Source organism: Urocitellus parryii, chromosome 3, assembly GCF_045843805.1.
Source record: "Urocitellus parryii isolate mUroPar1 chromosome 3, mUroPar1.hap1, whole genome shotgun sequence".
NCBI lineage: Eukaryota > Metazoa > Chordata > Mammalia > Rodentia > Sciuridae > Urocitellus > Urocitellus parryii.
The window spans coordinates 169,382,162-169,393,487 of NC_135533.1; the positions used below are offsets into that span (position 1 = coordinate 169,382,162).

The 11,326-nt window shown below is 38.2% G+C and overlaps 1 protein-coding gene across 2 annotated transcripts in view; it reads left to right on the forward strand.

Moving 5' to 3' along the window:
• Positions 1 to 11,102, forward strand: part of Hacl1 (2-hydroxyacyl-CoA lyase 1) — a 38,122-nt gene extending 27,020 nt beyond the window's left edge. For both annotated transcript variants that reach the window (XM_026402026.2, XM_026402027.2), the window contains 4 exons: positions 5,488 to 5,646; positions 7,442 to 7,549; positions 8,475 to 8,661; positions 10,938 to 11,102. In XM_026402026.2, the coding sequence (XP_026257811.2) occupies positions 5,488 to 5,646; positions 7,442 to 7,549; positions 8,475 to 8,661; positions 10,938 to 10,970 (487 nt within the window). In that variant the 3' untranslated portion in view covers positions 10,971 to 11,102. The remainder of the gene's footprint in view (positions 1 to 5,487; positions 5,647 to 7,441; positions 7,550 to 8,474; positions 8,662 to 10,937) is intronic.
• The last annotated feature ends 224 nt before the right edge of the window (positions 11,103 to 11,326 follow it).

An 11,326-nucleotide genomic window follows, 5' to 3' on the forward strand; every position in this document is an offset into this window, starting at 1 on the left:
ATGTTGATGTAGATGAAATTCTGGATAAAGAATTCTAAAGAATGATTTTCTGAAAGCTCATTGGAAGTCTAGGAGAATAGATAAAGAGTTGAATGAACTAAGGAAAACAATGCAGAATAGGAACTGGAAATTCAGTAAAGAGGTAGAGATTCTGAAAAAAGAATCGAACAAATATCTTAGAAGTGAAAAGCTCAGTAAGTCAGATAAAAAAACTCAATTAAAGCCTCAAAAACAGATTAGATCAAATAGAAAAAAGAATGTTGGAGCTTGAAGACAAGTCTTTCAGTATATTATATTTAAATAGAAATTTAAAAAAAAATAAAGGAAACTTACAAGATCTCTGAGACACCATTAAAAAAAAATCAAACATCTGGCTCAAAAGTATACCTGAAGGTCAAGGGCATGAAAAACCTATTTGCTCCAATAATAAAAATTTCCCAAGTGTTGGGAAAGAAATGAACATTCAGGTACAAGAGGCATTTAGAACCCAAATAGAGATAACCAGAAAAGAACCTTTCCACAATTTATTGTAGTTAAACTGCCAAAAATACTGGCAAGAAAAGGAATATTAAAATCTGTGAGATGTTCCAAGTCACCTTTAAAGGTAGACCATGAGTCTAAAAGCAGATTTCTCAGCAGAAACTCTGAAGGCCAGGAGGGTACAGAATGACATATTTCAAGTCCTGAAAGAAGTTTACTGCCAATCAACATTACTATACCCAATAAGGCTGTATCTTTCAGAATCAAAGGAAAAATAAAGATTTTCCAAGATAAGCATAAACTAAAGGAATTCATGACCCTAGACCAGCACGATGCTTAAAGGAGAGCTTTTGGTATGATATGTTCTGCTTTCATTTTTGTTTGATTCAAGGACTTTTTAAATTTGCTTCCTATGCCCAGAAGAGGAAGAAAGATAAACACCATCATGAGAGTATGAGAAAGACTACATCCCACTAAAAGGGTAGCTATGCCTATGAGACTTAGGAAGGAATCAAACATTATCAGTAGAGTAAACCATCAAACTTCAAAGATGAATAAGAGAGGAGAAATAAACAAAAACTCAAAACCACCAGAAGACCCAACAAAATGACATGAACAAGTATATACCTTTTAATAATAACTCTTTTGTTTAATTGAGGTTGAACACAATACCTCTATTTATTTATATGTAGTGCTGAGGATTGAACCCATCACCTTACACATGCTGGGCAAGTGCTTTGCTGCTGAGCCACAACCCCAGCCCCTCATTAGTAACTCTTAAATGTAAATAGTCTGAATTCTTCAATTAAAAGACAAACTGACAGAATGAACTTTTTAAAGAAGACCCAGCAGTGTGGAGTCTACAAGAAACTCACCTCACCTGCAAAGACATACACAGATTAAATGGATGCAAAATTATACTTCAAACAAATAGAATCTGAAAGAAAGTAGGAGTGGCTAAACTTATAGCCAACAAAATATTCTTTAAGACAACATCAGAAGAGACAGAGAAGGTCACTATATATAGATGAAGGGAACTATATATGATGAACTGTTCATCAAGATATAATAATTATAAATCTATGTGCACTGAACATCAGAGCATTCAGCTTTATGAAACCAACTCTACTAGACATAAAGGGAGAGGTAGGCCCCAAAACAATAATAGTGGGTGACTTCAGTACTCAATCTCATCAATAGGTAGATGGTCCAAACAAAAAAGTCAGCAAATACCAGTTAAATTACGCTAGAGAACAAATGGACTTAACAGGCATTTATAGAATATTCCATCCAACAGCTATAGAATGCACATGGAACTTTTTCTAAAATAGTTCAGATATTAGGACACAAAGCAAATCTTAACAAATTCAAAAGAATGAAGCAATATTTTGCATTTTCTTCTTCAATCATAACGGAATGAAACGAAGTTAACCAAAAGCCAGTATATGCCTATAATTCAGCGACTCAGGAGGCTGAGGCAGGATGATTATAAATTCAAGGACAGCCTTAGCAGTTTAGTGAGACCCAGTCTCAAAAAAATAAAGGATTGGGTACTGTCAGGGGTAAAGTGCCCCTGGGTTCAACCTCAAGTAGCAGCGGGGAAGAAATCAATAACAAGAGAGACAGGAAATTATAAAAACCACATGGAGATCGAACAATACACTTTTTGATCAACTAGTAGATAATTGAAGAAGTAAGAGAGGACATTTTAAAATTTCTTTGAATCAAACAAAAATGGAAAGAACACTGAAACTTGTGGGGTGCAGCAAAAACGATTCTAAGAGAAAAGTTTGTAGCAATGAGTACCTACGTTAAAAAAGAAGAAAGATCTCAAATTACTTATGATCTCAACACCTTATTTTTTCCAAATAAGAAAAAAAAATTCATATCAGCAGAGGAAAGAAACAGTAAAGATCAGACACATAGACCAGTGGAAAATAGAGAACTCAAGCCAGGTGCCATGGTACATAGCTGTAATCCCAGTGGCTCTGGAGGCTGAGGCAGGATCATAGCCTCAAACCAAACTCAGCAATTTAGTGAGACTGTAAACAACCTAGTGATACCCTGTCTCCAAAAAAAAAAAAAAAAAAAAAAAAGTGTGTGTGTGGGAGGTTCTGAAGATGTGGCTCAATGGTTAAGCACCCCTGGGTTCAATCTGTGGTACCAAAAAAAAAAAAAAGAGAACCCCAAAATTAAATCCATATATCTACAGCCAACTGATTCTCAACAAAGGTGCCAAAAGTGTACATTGTAGAAGGTTCAGCCTCTTCAGCAAATGATGCTTGCTGGGAAAACTGGATAGTCACATGCAAAAGATTGAAATGTGTTCCCTGGCTTTTCCCTTGCACAAATTTCAACTCAGAATGGATCAAAGATCTTAATGCAAGACCTGAAACTTTGAAACTACTGGAGGAAAACTGGGGATACTGGCACAGTTAACAATTTCATGAATAGGACTTCAAAAACAAAAGCAAGAATTGACAAATGAAATTACATTCAGTTAAAAAGCTCTGCACAGCAAAGGAAACAATCAACAGTAAAGAGACAGCCTACAGAATTAAAGAAACAGAACTAAACAGAACCAAAAAGACTTAACATCAAAAGAACAAGTAATCTACTCAAAAAATGGACAAGTAATCTCAACAGATAGTTCTTAAAAGTACAAATGACCAAATAGCTACATGAAAAAATGCTCAATATCTTTAACCATCAGGGAATGCAAATGAAAGTCACTTTGAGATTCAACTTTAGCCACGTCAGAATGGCTCAAAAAAAAAAAAAAAATCCTGGTGAGGATGTGGAGAAAAATAAACCCTTATACACTGTTGATGAGATTGGAAACTAGTACAGCCACCACAAAAAACAGTATGGAGGTACCTCAAAAATAAAAAATAGAGCTTACCATATGATCCCACTCCTGTGTGCATACCTGAAGAAATGAAGTCAGCACGCAAAAGCAATATGTGCAGCATGTGCAACCTTTCTTTATCATGGCACTATAAACGATAGCCAACTTATAGAATCATTGTAGGTGCCCAACAGCAGATGAATGGATAAAGAAAATATGATAACCATACACTAGAGAATATCATTTAGTCATGAAGAATGAAATCCTGTCATTTGTAGGAAAATGGATGTAACTGGAAGAACCTGTTACATGAAATAAGCCATACATAGACAATTATCTCATGTTTTCTCTCAAATGTAAAAACATAAAAAACAAGAGAGAGATGATCTGAAAGAAGAAGAGGGACTGTTAAAGAAAAGGAGAAAGACTGGGGGCAGGGAAGAGAAAGGAGGCCAAAGAGGGATGGATGGACACGATATATGTGTGGATAGAAATGTCACTATGGATTCCATTAATTTGCACAACTAATATGTGTTAATCATGATAAAAATAGGAAGTCATCTGAATGTTGATGAATGGAAAAATAAGTTAGCATCTCTTGATTTGATACTCCTTTTTTTCTTTTTGTGGTGCTGGGGATTGAACCCAGGGTCTTGTGCATGAGTCAAGCACTCTACCAACTGAGCTATATCCCCAGCATACTCTTCAACAATTTAAATGAATATACTAAAGGTACTTGAGTCAGCATGAATACATATCCGAAATGTAATGTTAACTGAAATAAGGTACAGTCTAATGCCATCTATATAATTTTAAAATAATACCAAATGCATGAGATTAATAAACACCAAATTTAAATTAGTTATTACCTGTGGAGAGGTAGGGATAAAATAGCATCAGGGAGAAGTACAGAGGAGGCTTTAACTCTTCACAGAATTCTACTTCTTTACAAACACAACTAAGGGATGAGGTGGTGGTTCTCTGGAAGTGGAGTATCCTCTGGTGCCCAAGGAGGCTGATCACTGGTTGCTTTGGAACCCCACTGGTCACCAGTGCCCACAAGCCTCATTTTCTCCAGGATCATCCTACCCCAGAGTGGGTTCCAAGTCTGTTCACTACTGGACTGGTGAGAGTGTTGTCAGTGTTTTGCTTCTGAGCCTGCATCCAACTGCTGATTTTAGTCCTTGCTCTCTGATGATCTCCCTGGCTGCAGCCTCCACTCTCCATGTCAACTAGGCCTTGGACAAATTCTTTCTGACAATGTCCATGGACTTACATGGCAGAAAACTGCCAAGGCAGGTCTTTTGACACTCTCAGCTTTAATCTTTGCTGGGTTTTGTTAATTCCAACTATGCAGTGGCTGCTCTGACCTTTTTAACTTAATACCTTAAGAATTGGTTGTGGGTCTGAGGTTGTAGCTCAATGGTAGAGCGACATGTGGGGCAGTGGGTTCGATCCTCAGCACCACATAAAAATAAACAAAATAAAGGTATTGTGTCCATCTACAACTAAAAAAAATAAAAAGGAATTGATTGTTCACCTCCTTTGCTCTGTCATTGCCATTTGACTGGCAATAGGAGGAAATAACAGAAAAGTCCAAGTTGAGACAAATCTTCTAATTACAGTTATTTTAATAATTCAATTATAAACTGGGACTTAATTGTCAAATGTATTTTTGTTACTTATTCTAAAATAATCTGTCTACAAATATAAAAGTGTAAAATAGTGTAACTTTTCTATTGCGAAAATCTCTAAATGAAACTAATCTATGAAAATAAAATTTTTAAGAAGTTAAATGCTGTAGAAAAAAAGTTTGGGACGTGTATGTGTTTATAGTATAAGGACATATAAGTGAATTCTTGGTTGAGTTTTTATATAGAGTTTTTATGCTTAATATATGATTATCATGTGACAATTTACATGCTTATTGTTCTAAGGATATCTTTAAAGTCCTCTGAGCAATCATGTGGCTTTTTCCTCTCATGTTCCTTATTCTTGACAAATCAGTTCCTTCTAGTCAAAAACTTTTATATTAAAGAGAATGTTTTTATATTTTCTTATTTTCCAATGAGCCATGTAAATATAACTAGAAGGTTTGTGCCAATGCCACCTTGTATGACATGCCCCATAGATTTTATTTTGGCTTTGTTCCCCAACAGGCTTGATGCTGGTACTTTTGGAACAATGGGAGTTGGTTTGGGATTTGCTATTGCAGCTGCTCTAGTGGCTAAAGATAGAAACCCTGGGAAAAGGGTCATCTGTGTGGAGGGAGACAGTGCCTTCGGGTTTTCTGGCATGGAGGTGGAAACCATCTGCAGGTAAGACACAGTCCTGCAGCAGAGCATTTTCTTCTCCTAAATGTGAAAATTTACACATAAGACCCCCTTGCCTGACAGTTCCCAAGTGTTCCCCATATTGCCAGATGCCCTGAGCATAGCACTGGTAGGTAACACAGTGTAAATAACCTGCAGAGTGGTGAGGTGTAGTTTTGAGGTCACTGAAAAAGAAAAATGGGCCTGAGAGAAGCTTGTTTTCTGCAGGGAGATAGAGCCTGGTGGTTAAGAGCATAACCTCTGGGCTAGGTGGCCTGGATTTCAGTACTGATTCTACTCTGTCAGGCCAAGTGATTTTATTTGTGTCATTTAACCAAGCCTCTCTCTTCCTCTCTAAAATAGGAGTAGGAATAGCAATAGTTTCTGCCTTAGAGAGTGATTGTGAGGAACAAATGAAATAATCAGGGTAAATTTTGAAGTGATGCCTAGTGGATATGAGTCATTCAGGTTATATTTTCAGTCATGAGGAATCATGGAAAAACTCATGAGTTGTGGCTCCTACTGAAGGATTAAGGGGATCCCCTATCCCCAGCTATATTTAAACTGTAGTAAAGCCATTCGGTTCTTAGGACTCTTATTAGGACTTCTGTGAACATGTTTTGGGGCTTTTGCTTTTCTTTTTGTGGGTACTGGGGATTGAACTCAGGGGCACTAGACCACTGAGCTTCATCCCCAGCTGTATTTGTATTTTATTTAGAGACAGGGTCTCACTGAGTTGCTTAACACCTCACTTTTGCTGAGGCTGGCTTTGAACTTGAGATCCTCCTGCCTCAGCCTCCCAAGCTGCTGGGGTTACAGGTGTGTGCCACTATGCCTGGCTGTTTTGGGGCTTTTGAAGCTTTGGTATATTAAAACTTTCAAGATTGGGGGAAGATACTGCCTGTTAGAGTGTCAGTATTGACAACTAAGTGACACCAAAAAAAAATGATTTATGGGGAGTCAGCTTTCTGGAGAGTAACGATTCCCTTTTAACCTGGAGAGCAAATAGTTGCCACAATCCTATAGAATAGCAATGTGTGGTTCAGTTTTGGCTTCACTGCCTATCCTAAGAAATTAATCTGTTGGAAATAAAACCCCTATTTTTTTCTGTAACTAATGAAGTTTAATCAGTTGTTTGTTTTGCTTTTTTTATTGGTCTCTTTTCTTCGTTGAAGACATTGTTAGACACTCTTTCTACTGATTACAGCAGCTGAAGCATCTCTGATTACAGGTAGAAGTGTGAGCACAAACTGACTCTGCCAGTTGCTGTGTGCCTCTCACAGCATCTAGGAAGGACTGGTTGTCTATGAGGAGCTCAGTGAATAGAAAGGCATTTTCTAAACAGTATTCCTAGCAACTTCTTCAGAAGACATGCTTCAGAGGATATTAAGTAGAAAGGTATTGCCCATGTGGTGGCACATGCCTATAATCCCAACAACTTGGGAGGCTGAGGCAAGAGTTCAAAGCCAGCCTCAGCTACTTAGTGAGGCACTAAGCAACTCGTTAGACCCTGTCTCTAAATAAAATACAAAACAGGGCTGGGGATGTGGCTCAGTGGTCAAGTGTCCCTGAGTTCAATGTCTGGTACCAAAAATAAAGTAGGAAGGTGTTATTTTTTTTTCTGCCACTCTATGATGTTTCTGTTGATGGTATAATATTCTTTATTAGGATAATAAATGCTTGGTTTTTAGTTTTCCTCTAATATTACAAAATGCCTATAGAAAACTGATTTTTAAGTTAACATTTACACCAAAAGAAAAATTGAAGAATGATTTCCTTCTTATTTTGTTCTCATTTTGAGGTACAATTTGCCAATCATACTCTTGGTGGTGAACAATAATGGAATTTACCACGGTGTTGATAAAGATTCTTGGAAACAAATGTTAAAATGTCAAGATGCTACTACAGTGTAAGTAACCCAGAACAGTGTGTATTTGCTTTCTCTCATCTCTCTCTCATTCTCTCTTTAAGAGTTTGCGGTATTGGCATGTGCTTGTGTCATGTGAATATTGTTTGTTTCTATTGTCAGCCCCTTTAAAGGGTAGAAACCCTGCCTTCATTGTTCCTCTTTGCACAACTCTCTGTGATTAGTGCTTTATAAATAGTTTATAGCTGATGAAGACTCATGAGTGTATGTCTAAGCTTTGCTAATGACGGGGCTTTTTGCAAGGTCCCCAGTCTTAATGTTCCTACTACACCAGGGAGGGACATGGATGTTTACATATTGTTTATGACCCAGAGGTCTTCCTTCCTTTTACCACTTAGCTAAATCTTGGTCATCCGATGGCAGAGCCAAACTAAGACTGTTACAGCTGGCCATGGGGTGGGTGCAAGATGTGAATTTGTGAGCCAGCCAGGATGTTTGTTAATGCCTCCCAGACTTCATGTGCTGCTTTGTTGTTGTGCTGTGACCATTCCTTTCCCTTTTGGATTCTAATAGTTGAAAGTGTAGCCTCGGCTGTCTGGCATAGTAGCCACTAGCCACATGTTGCTACTTATATGTAGTTAAAATTAAATGGAACTAAAAATTCAGTTCTTCAGTTTACTCATATTTCAAATGCTCACAGCACCAAGTAGCTGGTGGCTGCCATACTATCTGTAAAACATTTCCATCATCACAGGAAGTTTTCTTAGATATTTCTATAGACAATAAAAAATATAGGGAAAATTTCATGTTCTGACAGCTTAAGTGTCAAGATCAAAGGGTTAGATATAAAAGTATGCCTTTCAGCTCAGCTTAAGTTTTTTCACTGATTATTTCAGAGAATGATTTTTTTTTTTTTTCCTAGAAGCTTTAAGGTTTAAATTTCATTGACCTGTAACGTCTTTTTCAGGGCCCCTCCGATGTGTCTCCTGCCAGACTCACATTATGAACAGGTCATGGCTGCATTTGGAGGCAAAGGATATTTTGTACAAACACCAGAAGAACTCCAAAAATCCCTGAGGCAGACCCTGGAAGATACTACTAAACCCTCTCTTATCAACATTATGATTGATCCACAAGGCACACGGAAGGCCCAGGTAAAAGCATTTGCTAAGCAGAAAGCAGGAAATGCATCTGCTCCTTCCTCATCTCCCTCCAGAAAGGAACACTATTACCCAGAGTTCTTTATAAACATGTCTGAGTTTGGCAATTTTATCAAATGTTCAGTGAATATTTGTTGAGATATCTTTAGGTGTACTGTGTTAGGAATAGCATGGTGAGCAAAACCAGGCTCAGTCCTCATCTCCATGTAGCTTAAACTGTTTTGCAGGGGAGAGGACAGTCCAATAACCTCACAGCTGAAGGTTGCATGATCCACCAAGGTAACTCAAGAGGAAAGGGAGCCAGTTCTAAGCAAACACACAACAAAGGAATCTGATTTATATTGGAGTTATAAGGAAGGCTTCTGGGAGGAAGTGATACTTAAACTGAGATATGAAGGATGAATAGGGAGAATCTGTCAAAGAGGAATGGAAAAAGATGTGCGAAGGCTGTGTGGCAAGAGGGAGCAGGCCACGTCTGAGCAACTGCAAGAAGGCCAGAGAAGCTGGAAAGGAGAATGGAGGACGCACAGTGGGAGATGAAATTGTAATAGGATAATTAGTGCAGTAACATCCAATATTAGTTACTTTGACCTCTAAAGCAAAACTACACTGTAGATTATAGCAGTAATATAATGCCAGTGCTACATGATTAAGTTGCTTTTGCTCTTGGTTTTTCACGTTTAATTTTGCACTCTGGTCCTGTCACCCACCTGCTCTTATACACGTGTCCTCCATGTTTCCACCTGGTATGTCAGCCACTCTTTTCAGAACTGATTTTTTTGAGTGCTTTCTGTCTTGGTTCTTAGACTGGCATCCACTGTAGAATCTCTTCCTTTGTTGAACAAGGCAGAACACAAAGAGACATCTGGACGATTAATGAAATATAGGGAACTAATTTAAAAACTTAAGATATATAGAATTGTTTGTGTAAAAACAGACATCAGAGACTGGAATTTACCTTATAGCCAAGAGACGGGATACTCAAGGTGAAGTCTGGTAATGAGGAAAGTGAGCACAGACAGGTTGAGTCAGGATGGGGATGGGCAGGTAGCATTAGCACGGATTTCTGTGGAACAAGAAGGCAGACTGTTTTGAGATTGGGTCAGCCACCTTGAAAAATATACCCCTGTGGGCTTATTGATTGCCTTTTCTTTTGTTTTCTGGTGCTGAAGATTGAAACCAGGGCCTTATGCATGCCAAGCACATGCTCTACCACTAAAGTACATCCCCCTTGCCTTTTTTCCCCCTTGAGTTCTATTTTTTGAAGTGATTTTTCTCAACCAGACACCCAGTGGACAGGTTCTTAAATCATGACATTTTATTAATTTATAACTGGGTATATACTTTCCAGTGACTGGGATGTTAGTTTTGTAAACCAGGATGCCCTTTTCCTGGCATCAGGGCATCAGAGTACTAGGGAAACTAAAGCCACTGTAAGACCCGGACAAATACTATCATAAAAATGGCCTTGATCTGTGTTAGTCATGGAAGAGCCTGGTGACTTGCTCTCTTTCCACTAGTGAGTTCATCCTTCTAAAGAAATGCTTCCAGTGATCCATTCTTATTATTTTCTCTCTGAATTTTGTTCAGGTATTTCTGGGGAAGTTCTTATCCTTGTCTTATAATTCTGTGAGGATTATCCTTATATATCTTGTGTTTAATCGCTTCTGAAATATCTTCCTTTCAGATATATATATATATATCCACTGTGTATATGTACACACACACACACACACACACACACACACACCATAGTTTTCATGTTATTACTTTTCAGTGATGGTCCCTTAGCCATTTACCACTGAGTCACAGTGTAGGCTGGCTGCTTCCTGCTTTAACACAGGCAATACCTACATCTCTGCAGTGTCCTGTGTCCAGGCCACATGTGTAGGATGCTGTTAGTCCTGGAAAAGGTTTCCGTGCATAGTTATTTTTGTCCTTGTTCTCAGACCCTGTAGCTCAGCCCTCCTTGGGCCTCCATCCTCTCTTTTCTCCTTTCAAGTTATTTCTGCTTCTTTCATTCTCTAGTTTGTTATGCCCTGATTGCAGTTTGAGGAAGAGGACCCAGAAAGCCATGTTACGTTGTTTGTAGGGCCAGGCAACAAGGTTCACTAGTGGATTGTTAGCTCCTTTTTGGGAAAGCACTAGATCAAAGACAGACCTCATTGATAAAAGTCCCTTGTGTGGGACTTTTAAATTATAGAATAAGCAAAACAGAGTACAGTTTGAGATGAATTGTTTCTTCTGACTGAATGTCTTTTCTTTTCTAGGATTTTCACTGGCTCACCCGCTCTAATATGTAAATAAAGATGCCAGTAGGTGTTCTTGAGGAATTTTCTCTTTCCTACAAGGTTGAATTTTGTTTTCTACAGCAGTTACTACAAATATAATGGTGCAAAGAAAAATAAAATAATATTTTAAAATAACATTTTATAATAAAGGAATTAATTAAACACAGAAAAGTTACATTGTTTGTTTCAATTTCAATCATAAATGTCCCCCCAAGATCCGTATGTATACTCAATGCCTGTCACCGACCTGTGGCACTGTTGGAAGGTGGTAGAACCTTCAGGAGGTGGGGCCCAGAAAAAAACGAGGTTAGGTCATTGGGGACTTGCCCTTGAAGGGGATATTGGAATCCCAGTCCCTTCCCCTCCTC